The sequence below is a fragment of the Hippocampus guttulatus genome, chromosome 18 (genome assembly GCF_054856545.1).
Source record: "Hippocampus guttulatus isolate MCC_2025c chromosome 18, RoL_Hgut_1.0, whole genome shotgun sequence".
NCBI classification, from domain to species: Eukaryota; Metazoa; Chordata; class Actinopteri; order Syngnathiformes; family Syngnathidae; genus Hippocampus; species Hippocampus guttulatus.
In genome coordinates, this window is record NC_141278.1 from 4,350,435 (window position 1) to 4,364,745 (window position 14,311).

At 45.3% G+C, this 14,311-nt stretch overlaps 3 protein-coding genes across 10 annotated transcripts in view; 1 reads left to right on the plus strand and 2 right to left on the minus strand.

Annotated features, from left to right (window-relative positions):
- ptk2aa (protein tyrosine kinase 2aa) overlaps positions 1-7,782 on the minus strand; it is a 30,430-nt gene extending 22,648 nt beyond the window's left edge. Inside the window, exons 1-2 of one of the 4 annotated variants that reach the window (XM_086136400.1) lie at positions 7,620-7,782; positions 6,092-6,226 (exon numbers count right to left, since the gene is read on the minus strand). Coding sequence is in view for 2 of the 4 variants with exons in the window: in XM_086136397.1 (XP_085992523.1) it covers positions 3,181-3,226 (46 nt within the window). In the remaining 2 variants the exon portion in view is untranslated. Of the gene's footprint in view, positions 1-1,786; positions 2,025-3,180; positions 3,862-6,091; positions 6,227-7,619 lie in introns of those variants that run through there. The other 3 variants (XM_086136399.1, XM_086136397.1, XM_086136398.1) reach the window with 3 other exon arrangements.
- Positions 7,783-8,068: 286 nt separating this feature from the next.
- On the minus strand, positions 8,069-13,505 carry LOC147190689 (uncharacterized). 5 transcript variants are annotated; one of them, XM_086136633.1, is made up of 7 exons: positions 13,361-13,505; positions 12,342-12,416; positions 10,834-10,872; positions 10,602-10,621; positions 10,016-10,091; positions 9,225-9,795; positions 8,069-9,123 (listed from the first exon to the last, which is right to left on the minus strand). In XM_086136633.1, the coding sequence occupies exons 5-7, from the start codon at positions 10,051-10,053 to the stop codon at positions 8,836-8,838; spliced, it is 897 nt and encodes a 298-aa protein (XP_085992759.1). In that variant the 5' UTR covers positions 10,054-10,091; positions 10,602-10,621; positions 10,834-10,872; positions 12,342-12,416; positions 13,361-13,505; the 3' UTR covers positions 8,069-8,835. The 5 variants fall into 5 exon arrangements, with proteins under 5 accessions (XP_085992759.1, XP_085992758.1, XP_085992755.1 ...); XM_086136632.1 differs by having other exon boundaries at positions 10,834-10,955; XM_086136629.1 differs by lacking the exon at positions 10,602-10,621.
- On the plus strand, positions 12,347-14,216 carry rpz2 (rapunzel 2). The gene is made up of 2 exons (XM_086136634.1): positions 12,347-12,451; positions 13,305-14,216. Exon 2 carries the CDS (start codon positions 13,314-13,316, stop codon positions 14,031-14,033), a length of 720 nt encoding a protein of 239 aa, XP_085992760.1. The 5' UTR covers positions 12,347-12,451; positions 13,305-13,313; the 3' UTR covers positions 14,034-14,216.
- The last annotated feature ends 95 nt before the right edge of the window (positions 14,217-14,311 follow it).

The window sequence follows — 14,311 nt, forward strand, 5'->3', positions numbered from 1 at the left end:
AAATGCATGACGATAAATGCCTCACTCAAGCTCTCAAACTCCCACAGGAAGTCCACGAGTGGTCTTTGGGATACTTCACCACGCAGTCAAGGCGTCACTGATCCCGTGTCCGTGTCAGGTCAAGAGGATAAGTGCTTTCGACAACCGGGGCTACGCAATACGAGTACGCAGGCATACAGTGTGGACGCACGCTCACACAAGCTTGGAGTGAAATGACAGAAGGGGGTCAAATGACAGAAGGGGGTCATCAACAAAGATGATGTCATGCAAGGAAAGGCCACAGAGAGGAAGTGCCAACTCAGATCGTATAGTTTATCGACCGACGCTCTGTAATATGAAACTCGGTTGTGAATGTGTGTGTGTGTGTGTGTGCTGCGGCGGCAGAGAGAGCCTCCAATAACGATAAATCCTATGGTATGACTTTAATGATTTGCACATTTTCCTCCCAATGCACATTTCACAGCTCTTGTCATGCTGGAACACACAAACAAAAAAAAAATTAACAGGCACAAAATGTTCTTGGTCGCTTAAAAAAAAAAAAACATCTTTAACTTTTTATTGGTATACACCGCACGTTATGTATGCAGTCCACCTCAATGCCCCCCCCCCCCCCCCGCCCGCTGCCTCGTGTTGCGCCTCGGAGCAGGTTTTGTCAAACTACAGGACGCTTCCAACATGATCCGTGCGCCTATTTTGACTGGGTCAAGAAAATAAAAATGTGAAAGGCTATTTTATTGATCATCAAGCAGGTACACAGCCAAACATAAAACGCCTTCCACAAAGATAAATCTCGCATGCATAAAACATAAGGTCATGTGGAACGCATGAGCGCTCCTCGGCGTTTATCTGCGAAAGCACACCCGGCGCGCGGTGCGGCGAGAACGTGTTCGCTGGAGGGAGACCAAGAATTTGGGGACTTTTGAAGCCGGTACCGGAGCCGTCACAGAGGCAGGACGGGTCGGCATCGGGATGGAGCTAAGGTGGGTCACGGGTACGAAACTCACTGCTTCCTCTCTCTTGCGCTGAAAGTGTCGGTGTTGTTAAACTCATTCAGTACCAGCCAATTCTGGACCAAGTCTGAAAAGACATTTAAAAACGTCTTTGGGAGTGAATGAGTTAAATAGACCAGGACACGATAACCCGCACTTTGTCACAGCACTTAATTCGATTTCCAGACCCTGACAAAGCAATTGGCGAAATCGTATTTAATACGCCATGCGCAGAAAAAGCTGCATATGTCGTAACATAGAGATGAATAACTTTTGCTGGGTTCTCTTTGGGGGGGGAAAAAAAGGCTTGGGTCATAAGGCCTCCAAACAAAATGGCGCAAACAGAAATAAACATATTGCCCGCATACAAGACAAAAGCAGGAATAGCCCATGGAAGGATGCACATCACAAACCTCTAATTTGACATCCATATCCACTCCACCACCACACACACAACTTCCCACTCATCCATACACTTGGACCGTCCCCCCCGTGCGCACACGTGACATTTTGACACACGCGCGCCTCCTCGATTGAGAGGAAAGAGGATTATGTCACCTCTTTTCAACTGCATTTCCACCGTATGAACGCTTGAATCCATTCCGAGGAGCGCCGCTTCCGACTTCCAAAGTGTCACCAAGTGACAACAACGCTTCCAACCAGTCAGCGCGCGTCACAATGTGTTTTAATGTTGCGTTTTTTCCCCCCGCGCTCCTCAACTCTTCATCTTCAGCAAATAGAAGGTGACACATGCATACGAGCCGCGTATGAAATCCCCACCTTGCGATAAATCTTACCATGGTATAATCCCTCCATTTAGGAGTCGAGAAGAGAGGAGAAAGAAGAAGAAGATTTCCCCCTCCACGAAGCAAATGAAAGGAGGCTATACTGGGAAAGCCCAAATCCCAGCCGGGCTTCTGTGGTCACTGTGTCAGTTTACAAACTGGCCTTCCCCTCCCTTCCTAATCCCGTGCTACAACTACTACAACTACGAATACACGCGAGTGGGGAAGAGGAGGAGGAGAGAGGGAGAGAAAGAAAATGCGAGCGGACAAGAGAGAGGAGTTCCTAACGGGGAAGGGGGGGGGGGGGGGGATGAGCGACTGGATGGAGGAGGAAGAAGGGGGAGGGGCATATCTTTGTCCACAAGGAGAGGGATGAAGGGGGAAAGGCAGCCAGATGTACGAGTCACGGTGACTTGACAGAAGCGGGAGGCGAGAGAGAAAATGCAACGTGATGGAGGTGAATTTAAAAAAAAAAAATGATTTTAGTGAGAAATTAAAAAGCTTCAGCGGTTTATACGAGACCATTTTCCAGCACGGCGAACGAGTGAGGCCGCCAAACTGGAGGTGAAGGAGTTTGGGTTGGCGCTTTGCACGTGACACAAAGCAAGCAGGACCACGTCTCCCTTCGACCAGACCCGTACCAGGACATGCCAGAATGCCAGGACAGGTTCTTTTCTCAAAAGAGTCTTTCAAAAGCAGTTGTGAGTCCCGCTGTTATGCTGCTCCAGTCCTGCGGGTGGCGCTAATGAACGGTCGCAAACTTGTTCAAGTTGTTTTTCCATCAAAATATTGACTCTAATTTTGACTTGACACTACTGCGTTAGTGTAGTAAACTTCCAACAACCGTACAAACAAAAACGTGACCTATTTTCTCCCGCAGGTTTACTGCACAGCGGCTAACCGGCAAATGTCAATATTGAATGTCTCACCTCCTCGCATCCGGCAAAATCCTTGTGAAAGCAGGCTTGTGTGCGCCTGCGTCATTTGCCTTTAGGACCTTCCGCCTCTCTGACACAAACACCGCCCCGAGGGGCTACTCCATTAGTCATAATGTGACTTTCTCGCTTGCTCGACTGAAAAGAGCGACACTCCCGCTGTTCACTTGACTGCCTATCGAGAATCCCGTTCCGTCCAATCTTGCCAGCGCAGTTTAATCACAACACAGGGATGCATAATAAGAGATTACACATGAAGTACATGTGGGTCATCGTGGCAGACTATAAACTTGAGAAAACTGTATTGTAATATTCTGATATTTGACAATCCCTTTGCTCTCGGACATAAAACGCATTCGGGCACTTGGCAAACTGGCCGCAAGGCAAGAACGGGAGTTGCTCAAGAGGAAAGCAGATTAATGGGCCACCGGATTACTAGGCCAAGATGTCACACACTCGCATCCAACCTACAGTCGATGATGCTGCGTCTCCGTCCGTCCGGATTCAAGGTCCCCATGTAGTAACATTGCCCTCTAGTGGCAGGGCGATTTCAACGCGGGTCTAACACGCATCCAAAAAGGTTGTCGATTCAACCGGCGCTCTCCTGCCTGCGGATAGTTGAAAAATCATCACATTTAAAACGGGTTGGAACCAGCGCGGAGACTGAAGACCGCTGCTCAATGAACCTTTGTGCGAAAAGGACAGCGTTTGCGGGTGACTCATGGCGATGCCAGACAGACACACACACACACACTCAAACCCTGATAGACACACACATACAGACACAGTGGCAATTTACCCATGCCTGACCTCACCGGTGGTCACGCCAGTTATGTCTGCGCAGTTTCCAAACGTGCGACTGTGATGTCATAACTCTGGCTTGCATCCGGGTGTTCCACTGAAGATGTTCTCTACTCTGACTCTGTGTGTGTGTGTGTGCGTGCGTTCATGTGTGTTGGTGGAGCATAAGGAGCAAAGATGAGGTCATATGATTGGCCGAGCAGACGCTGATGTGTAACTTGGGGCTTGGCCTCGCGTACTCCCTATGGCCGAGTTTTGAAAAAAAAGGCCTTCAAAATATCGCGATAGCATTGCCGTAACGCTTTGTCAAAAACTATTAGGTCAAGAAAAAAAAAAAGGTATTCTCAGGCTGAGCGTCCACAAAAAAAAAAACACATTGGTCATCTAAACCAATTTTTTTTCCCCCATCAAAGTTGAAACTATTCATTGAAGTTGGGGAATATCAGTTCCTAGCGTGTCTGAGACGTTTTTAGCCGTCACCACACAATGGGCCACAGAGAGTAGGAATGTGTAAAAAAAATATATAGTATATATATATATATATATATTTTACAGAACAATAGGAAGTGAAAACATAAACATCCTGTCAAAAAAGGCCCAACGTTCCTCCCATTCCTATTTTAAAAAATCCTTCTATCGAGACAGCTGCAAGTGATTTCACACGCGAGGATCCTTTTCCACCCCGAGTCAAACTCGCATTACTTTTTTCCGACCGTTCGTCTTCACCTCGGCTCGATTCTCTTCCCGCCTCGATGACAATGACTTCTTTCTTTCGCCGACGTGCAATTACGTCGCCTGCTCCCTCCATCTCGCGCACACGCGCGCAAAGGGCAACTACTTTACAAGATGTGCGCCTCACTATGTCCTATTGTGCTCGTTTTTAGGTCCCCGCGAGAGGGAATCGCCACGTTCTGACTCTATTCATCATGCGCTGACAAGCGGCACCGCGGACCTTGGTGACTTGACGACAGGGCTTTTCAATGTATATGCGCGCACGATCCATCTTTATGCCTGTCCTCAAATTGCCAGGAAAGGGACTCGGGTGAGGATCGCATGAAGGTTTAAAGCCGGGTTTGGTGTTATTCGGGAAAAAAGGGGCGCGGGGGGTGAAATAGAAGTCAACCTGGCTGTTTTCTGTCACCTGAGGTCGTCGTCTTGTGTAAAAGAAGCTCAAGAGGAACGCTGAGACGAAAAGAGTTGCAGAGTGGGTATTTTCGTGCACGCGTCCGGGTATGTGCATGCCCCCAAGGAGCGCCGGGTCATTAGCGATGATGTCATTTCCTGCCATTGTGGCCGACTGCAGTCTATCCTGCGCACGGGTTCATCCACACACACACTTCATGAACCACTTTAAAGCTTGCAACCATCCGAGCATTTTTTTTTTTTTTTTTACACAACCCCACTAGTGCACATCTCCAAAGCGGAACGGCCCAAAAGTCAAATAGAACTTGGAGCTCAAGCATCAAACGAGATGTCACGTGTCTTGGGAATAAATTTGGCATACCCATGTAGTAAGGACACACAAACGTAGTCGGGAACTCGGCATTCCTCGAACACACGAGTGATTGCCGTCACAGTCGGGAGTCATGCCACACGAGACTGCCGCCTTTGTCGCCCTTTTGCGCGTTTCTCTCAATGGAATGCAAGAAACTGGGGACAACCTGGTCGGTAGGAAGAGGACAACTGCGACAAGAGTTTTCGCCAGGGGTTGACTGTTGAATCTTTGAGGGTAGTCAAGTGTTACTATAAATACAAGGAGTGCTCTGCAATTTACACACATACACACACACGACGGACACGCCTGTATTAGCCAGCTGTAGCCAACCACATGAAAAGAGTCAAATCAGTTGACCTTTGCGGGATGCATCACAGACGCTTACGGGAAATCTTTTACAAACAATCCTAATTTGGATCGGCCTCAAATTTTAAAGCCTCTGACGACACGCGTCAAGTTGTACATTTTGAAGTTCCACGGCGAATTGTCGAAAAAAGATGCGTTTTAAGTCACACGAGACTTCGCAACGCAGCATGTGACATAAACATCAGAGGACGAACATGAAAGGAAGGGAGGAAGCTTGTCACCAAACTATTTCCTGATCCTGCTTATCTATCTGTTCGGTGTCTTTAAAGAGCTAAGCGCTTTTACTTTTCTACTTTTTGTGTATATTCTAATTTAAATGTTACAGTAACAGTCAAACCCGGAAAGTCAAACACCCCGAGGGGTGGGTCAAAATTTTGGGCGCAACGCTTTTAAGCCATTATCACATTCAGATTTTTCAATCAGATGCAGGGTTCCCAGGCGGGACATATTAGCTAGAAGCCCCGCCACGCGTAACAAACAGTCTGTGGCTTCTGGCTAGAAAATAGATTGAAGTTATATTTTTTTTGTATACATTGATTCCTGAAGAATGTTTTATTAAGGAAGAATTTACTTTTTTTCCCTCCCATTGGAGCGGATTTTCTTGTGTTTCAACCCTGACTAATCAGATTCTCTTCAACCTTTCATTATTGATTGCTCATTGGGCATTCATTTAAGGATCAATACTAATCTGTTTATATGAAGAACCACGATGCACATCACCTGAATGGTCCTCTCACAATGTCGACTTGAGTCAACACCAAAGTGTTGAACGTTTGAAGAACGTTAGCATCCACACAGTATTTCTTTCAGCGGTGCAGCTCACGAGCCATGTAAAAGAAATTGCAGTATGCACACCTAAGGACGAAGAACTCACATTAGTGCTCAGAGGCTGCATCTCGAGTGGATACTGCAGTTCATTAGCATTTGCTTGCATCTGGAATATGAAGCAGAGGGCAAATGGTGCGCAACTACACACGCGGCATATCCGTAATGTGACACTGCCGCTAATTAAAAATAATCACTCCAGTGAGTGCTTTAAAATTTTCAGCTTCACACAATTTAGAAGCATGTGGGGAATGGCCGAGGTGATTTATGGTCGGAAGTCACCCATTTTAGGCCTTAACCTTTTTAAGATTTGAGACAAGTGGGTGAAAGAAAAAAAGGAGAGAGTATGGAAATTTGATGAGAGGCGGTCAGCAAAGATGGCCTCATTCATTGACTGCATTTGTGTATTTCGATAAAGAGAATCCCCACGCTTTGCTTTTTGACCACAGGTACAGCCATCTATCCATCCATCATCGGAGCGGCTTATCCTCACGAGGGTTGCGGGCGTGATGGAGCCTATCCCAGCTGTCTTGGGGCAGCAAGCGGGATACACCCTGAACTGGTTGCAAGCCAATTGCACGGCACTCACAGGCAACCATAAACAACCATTCACACTCACAATTGCACCTAAAGTCCAATCTAGAATGTTCAATTAACTTGCCATGCATGTTTTTGCAATGCGGGAGGAACTTAATTTGGAACTAACAAAGTGAAAAATATCATGATAACCAGTAGTGAGTTTCTGCTAGCAATCTTTCGACAACAGGAAACACATTACGAACGTTATGAATGTTTGGAATTCGGGTTTAACAAAAATGGTTACACAGAAAATTACTTTCATAGTTGTCACAGGAAAATGTGACTTAAATATGACAGGAATCGTTGATAAAAGGGTTGTCTCGTTTATAAATATAATCTTTTTGCACACAGAGCTAACTAAGGTGCCTCGGACGGAAAGTAGTTAACTGGGTGGGGGGGGGGGGCAAATGCGGTCTAATGTACTGTAGCACCAGACGGTCCAAGGTGGGCTGCGGTGGTTTGTGGTGTTCTTAACTTGTTTAAAAGTTGACCTTAGATAATTCTCAGTATTAGTAGTGCTTATCGTCAGGACCAAAGAAGGCACCTGGGAGGGAGATTTGGGAACACAAAAGTGGGTTAATCCAGTCAGAGTGGAGGTAACGTTTCTCGTTTCTCCATGTGACTGTGTGAGACTAATAATGCTCCGAACATACTTTGCCACAATTCCGTTGCCAATGCAACACCAATTCCACTCGTATTTAACACTTTAAATAGTGACAATGTGGGGGACACTTAAGTTTTCGAGCGTTGAAACAAGTGAGCCGACGAACACCACATCATTTCCTTTTCGCTCCTTAAATACAGTAACACCTCCCCGAAAAGTGAAATCAAAATGTCAACTTACTTTCTTTTAAGGGCTTCTGTTGACTTTAAAAACAGGCACAAGTTGCTGGAAAATCCGCTAGGTGCACCGCGGGAGCCCGAAGTAGTGTTTTAATCGCTCCGATCTCTCTGGAGTGTCGCCGCAATCTCGCTCCCTGGATGTGTCTCCCTCTCCCCGACCTTCGCTCGCACCCCGCTCGGCTGTTCCTGCTTCCCTTCCCCGCCCCCGTCCACATCCAACATTCCAACATGGCCGCCGCTGGGAGCGAGGCGTGTGCACGCGCGCATAGGCGGGCGCGTGCACACGCCGGTGCAAGACCCGCCCACTTTATGAATGAATCAAGTGAACGGAATGGATAACCTCGGGGGAAATTCTTTTGAAAATCGTCACAAGCATGTGTATTTCGTTAGCCACCCCGCTTCGTGTTTGGACAGCTGTTTGTGTTTTTTAAATAACAAGGGTTAGGAAAACAATACAGAAGTAAAAGGAAAAGGACACGTCTTGAGTAAAGATAGAAACCATTAAAGCTTGAAGCAGGTGTGACCCAAACTTGCACTGTCAGTGAATAATAAATAAGGGGGGATATATATGGTGTTCAACTAAGATAGAGGCAATTTTTTTCTGTCAAAAAAGGTCAACCAACAAAGTACGAACAAATACAAAGGGTAGTAGTGAGAAGGATTTAAAAGTAATTTGTGGAGAGTTGTTTTAAAAGAATCGTAAATGGTATGAAAAATAATCAACAACGATTACTGGAAAAAAAACGAAAAAAAACACAAAAAGCTGACTTCAGAATTCTTTTTCTCACGATTGTCTTATCTGCTTCAAATTGCAGCGCTACTCTCGATGAGCTTCTGGAAAACAAGCTTGAGGGTGACACCTTGTGTTCCCAAAATCCCATTACAGTTGGTTCCGCAGTATCGTTCCTGTATTTTGAGATGCTTTTTAAATTTAAATTTCCTTTGATTCACATTCATTTATTGTTTCACTGTTTAGCGGTATAATATTTCATTTTAACTTTCATTTAACGGTATCATTTTTTTTGTTTATTTTGTCATAAAAAACAATATTTTAGCTGTATGTATTGTTCATTTAAATGCAAGGTATTTTTAAAAAATAAGTAATGTTAATAAATATGGGAGGAAGAGGAGACTTGTTGAAGCACCAACCGGTGTTTAAAACAGGGATCAGTTCTCCTTTGGGTTTATTCGTTATTCGAATAGCAAGGCAGGCTGCATCAACGATGCATTCCTGCCTTGAGCTGGAAGTCAATGATGGTTTGAACCATGGGAGCAGCGGGGAAGTCCATGCATATGATTCCAAAGCGCTGGTTCAGGTCGGTCTTGGCCCTCAAGTAGTCATACAGCTGAGGATTGACACGTTGTGCCACAGCCCTCGGAACGGCGAAGATGCCAGCGCCGCTGCTGTAGGTGAGGAAGATCTGGTCCTTGTTCCCCGCGGGCGCCATCTCCAAGTGTTCGTAGACACTCTGCCACTTCTCCTCCACGTGCAGGAGTGTGGGAACCTTTGAGAACATGAATGCCTGCTTTACTTCAAACACAAATTATTTGCAACTGCTGAATTTCTCCTCCAGGGACCAATCAAGGATTTTTTTTTTTATCTTACCTTCCAGTCATCAGCGATGTCCAAGGAGTCGTAGCGCATCCCTAAGTCCGGCCCAAGGAAGTCCTGCAGGATGATGAGCTTACCTCGCGCCTGGCCCATGGTGGGCACCAGACGGCTGTGCCACAGCATCTCCCATCGGGCGTGGCGCCGTACGTGCTCCACCACTGCCCCGTAGATGTTATCGGTTTCGCTCAGCTCCTCCTTGACGCGCATCAGGACCGTCTCGCTCGGGTAACTGGCCAGGAAGTCTTGCACCCCCTCCAACACGTGGCCGAAGTGGGTGTGCTGGTACGCCACCCCGTGGTGGATGGTGAGGTTGCCCTTCACGTGGCGCACCCGCACATCCAGGAAGCGGACGCCGGCGCGCAACTGCGAACCCAGGCTCCACGTCTGGCACTCGGCGTAGACGCCGCCGTAAAGCGCCATGGTGTTATGGGTGCCAGGCATGGTGAGCTCGGACAGGGGCCGCTCGTCTGGGATGCTTGCCATCCAGGACGGGTTGAGGAATTCCGGAGTGGCCGTGTCATCGTAGTCTGGTCGCTGGACTGCACTGCAGCTCAAACCTGAGATGCTACCACAATAAAGAGACAATTTTTTTTCTGTTATATATCACCGTGAATCATTTTAACTCATTTTATGAAACTGCCCTTAAAAATAAATGGCAGATTATTCAATAATTAAAACTGATTATTCAATTTTGGGGGGGAAAAAGTGATTAAAAAAACAAAAACAAAACAGTGTTTGACTCCCAAAAGCTGTCAAATTAAAGTTGTGTATTTTGAAACACTCACCCCAGAAGGAGCAGGAGCTTGATGAATTTGCACCACATGTTCCCGATTGTTTCCCAGTGCTGATGCAAAGTTTCTCCTGCAATTTAGACATTGAATTAGAAAATTAAAAACAACACATGAAATAGATATGAAGCCATCCACCCATCCATCTATTTTCTAATCCGTTTATCCTCACAAGGGTCACGGGTGTGCTGGAGCCTATCCCAGCTGTCTTCAGGCAGTAGGCGGGGAACACTCTGAACCGGTTGTTAGTCAATCGCAGGGCACACTGAGACGAACAACCATCTGCGCTCACGCTCATACCTAGGGACAATTTAGAGTGTTCAATCAGCCTGTCATGCATGTTTTTGGAATGTGGGAAGAAACTGGAGCACCCAGAGAAAACCCACAGAGTTATGGGGAGAACATGTAAACTCCACACAGAGAGGCCAGAGCTGGAATTGAACCCCTTGCACCTCTGCACTGTGAGGCCCATGTGCGAATCAGTCGACCACCATGCTGCCCATCACCACAATCAACTCACACAAATGATTTGAAATGCTTCTTAAAAAAAAAGGGGGGCTTCAAGCTATTTATTGACACTCACAGTTGAAGTCTACAGTCAAACTAAAGAAAAAAAGAGAATTCACGCAGTGTATTAAAACAACCACCAAACTGTGCCTTAGGAAATCTACTAGCTTAATGCTAATGAACAATGCAAAACACCGTAGACGGGCTAATGAATGCTAAAACATTCTATAGCACAGACAAATTGATGAGAATGAAATGATGATGATTATGACGTGAAGATGATGATGATGGTGTGATGGGGTTCGTACCTAAAAGCAGAAGAGGTGCTCAGTCTCGCTTCAGCCCAGCTGCCCGAGTGGACACAGCCACGTGGTGTTATTGTGGGAAAAAACAGAGTTGACCAGCTGAGCTCTACATTGAGGTGAGGGGCCTGTGTGTGTGAGAGAGAGAGAGAGAGAGAGAGAGAGAGAGAGAGAGAGAGAGAGAGAGAGAGAGAGAGAGAGAGAGAGAGAGAGAGAGAGAGAGAGAGAGTGTGTGTGTGTGTGTGTGTGCCTGTCCTATTCATCACCCGGTGGGTTTGAGCATTCACTCATCTCGTGTATTTGTTCCCATTATTGGGTATGTCACTGTGTTACTACACAGTTTTGTTTATGAGAAAGACATTGAATGTGGATTTCTGATAGGTTTGTGTGTCTGTGTGCAAGTGTGTATGCGTGTTCTGTTCGTGTGTGCAGATGTTTGATTATTGTTTTATCACTTAAAAAGGAATTCAAACATTGCATAACTGCCTTGTCCTTGTCCAATACTGTTTGCTTAGTTGTTGGTGCCAACTGCGTACTCATGGTATGCTAAAAATAATAATAATACAAAAGACTCCTTTAAAATGAAAACGATTAAGTGAAAGCAGATTACCAAAGAATGGCAGTTTTACAGACCGTGTTAGATATCCCATACAAAGTTTATATGATGGGAAAGAAGGAAGTTATAAATGTCACTGTAATTCAAACTCTGAATATAATATTTATTCTTTTATTGCGAGATGAGATTAGATATTGCAAGATTAAGTATTAACATGTAAGATGAGCCGCTTTTGCTTTTTTTAATATACAGAGGAAAAGGCGGATGTGTATGTAGGTTCAAGGGCCTCCTAATCTGTTGGGTTGGAAATTCTTATAATGCTAACAGCTCAGATGCTTATCGGTAGCATGATAAAAACCTGTGTGGACCCGTAATGTTAATCACCGGAATATTTTGTGCCTCAGTGTGTGCTATAATGTAAAAGTGTGCTGAGATAATACCACATTTAGCTGAGCAGAGAAAGCACTTGTGGTATTGATGCTTGTATCGGTATTGTTGCGTAAAGTGCTACATTAGAATTGTTCAAATGTTAACATGCTCAAATATAGCAGGAACGCAATCTATGTGCAAAATAAGGCTAATGCAACTTGAGAAGGACTTCTAACCCTTTCCCTTTATGCGAGTACTATTACAAAGAAATAAATAAGGCATTTTAAAAAATGTCGATTATGAAGGATTTTACGTTATTGGCATCTAAGCTACTTTTTTGAATGTTGAATTATTAAAAAGATAGCTTCCTAACTTGCCCTCACTTATGTTATGGTTTGAAATGATCTGTGGGCTGATGTTCGTTGGTTATGAATAATGAAAAACCTGTGTGGTCACCTACTCGTTTGGTTAGTGTGTTACAGGCGGTTTGTAGGAAGGCGTGTAGCGGGGGGAGGGGCGTCCGGAGTTGGGGACGCACGTCAACCAATCAGCAAAAAGCAAGGATGAGTCACTTCCTGGTTTTGCTTACCTTATTTGGCAGGAAAGGGCTGTCTCTTCCGTAGGCCGGAAAAGGAAAATGGTGGCTTGGGCAGACAGGCGGCTCCTGTAGGCAGAGAGATAGCAGCAGCGTTATCCCTGGTGAGTAAACATTAAAAATAAGCAGCCTCTAGAGATTTGTGTTGCGATTGCTGATGTGTTTGAGTGTTGATTGACAGGCAGGGAATGGCGCTGGGAGTGATTGTTTGGGTGATGAGGAAATGGGTGGGAAGCGGGCTTCGAAACTACTGTACATCAGTTGTGTTTAGTTTAAGAGAAATGTGCTTGGAATCAGTTAATAACACCTTATCATGGTGACACACTCTAATGTTACTTTTCATTGACAGGGCTAAGACAGGCAGCATGATGACAAATTTGTGTCTTGCTGTTTTGTCAGTGATGCACGATGAGTTAATGTGAGACAAACGCTGTTGAATTTAAAATAAAGAAAAAAATTATTCAATTATTTTTTAGGGGGTGACATAATCATTATATTTTATACTATATATAATCCACAAATTTTAATTTGATGAAACAAAACAATAATTTCGTTTTAATATTCCAATGTTATTTGTATCAAAAAATAGAAGTTAAATGGATTTTATTAACTGATTTCCTAAAGCTCAACAATGTAATTACATTTTGTAATAAACAAAAAAAATCTCAGGATTAGATATGACATATTCTTTACTCTGCTTGGAAAAATGTGCAATGTACGAGATTGCTTGCTTCAACTAACATCAGTGGCGATTGCATTAATCAAATGTGTACCGGTACATTTTACTGCATTTTGTTCATGAACTTATGCCAGTGGTCAGCGACATTTTAAATGATTGATTTGCTTGAACACGTACTGTACGTTCTAACAAGTTTCTGTTTTCTAGAAATAGTATTGATTTCCCTTGAAAATTCTCGTCTTCACGCTCTCTTGGTGTGGGATTTTTTTTTTAAATAGAAGAACAAGATGGCAGACAGCTCAAAGGTCAAGAAAACGGCCATCACCGTGCTGACCTATGTGGAAAAGGTGTCCTCTTTCGCCTCATCTTTTGACCCCATCTTTGGCATCGTCTCCTCCCTGGTGGGTGTGGCTCGGAAGGGTCTCATGGACGAGGAGGGCCACGAGCTGGATCAGGACTTCCAGGCCATCCACAGCAAGCTGGAGAGCATCTCCGAGAAGAACCGGCAGTGCCTGACGCAGATCCGGATCGACGAGGTCAATGAGACCTTTGGGAAGTACGAGGAGTACATCAAGCACCAGTACGCCGCCTTCAACGCCATGGTGGCGCAGATGAAGAAGGACCCAGACAACACAACGCATTACATGGAGAACTTTGAGCGGATCTACGAACGGGACAAAATGGACACCAGCCTGGACGTGTACTACCGTGGGGTGATGGGCACCGGCTCGCTCTTCGGCAGGCCCCTGCTGAGGGTCTATCTGGAGAACTGTAACGCTGACGCGGAGATCATGGAGCGCCATTGCTCACACGTGGCCCACCTCTTCCACATGGGCCTCATCGCCCTCATGGCCTACACTGTGGTCACTGAGGACGACGAGGACGAGGTACGTGAAAAGTGGGCTGCCAGAGTGCAGGAGATTCAGGAGAAGATGCAGGAGGTGCTCACCATCTGCAACGTCAGGGATCTTGACCCACCTTCCGATGACAAAAGTCCTGCTTCCTGAACCCGGACCGACAAGTCAAGACCACCATCCAGCTGTGGACCAATAGAAACGCAGACCAATCATCTTGTTATTCCAAAAGAAGTGTAACCTCAGCTTTGTTTATTTTTTAGGTTATTGTGTTGACCATGCCATGTTTTTTGTTTCACTGTTTAATCACTTCAAATAAAAATATTGATGAGTTGATTGGCGTATACAGTCTTACCTCTCAAGATCGTGGATCATTGTCCGTCCCCACTATATAACAATATATAACACATAACTGCATTATAAGGGGCCAT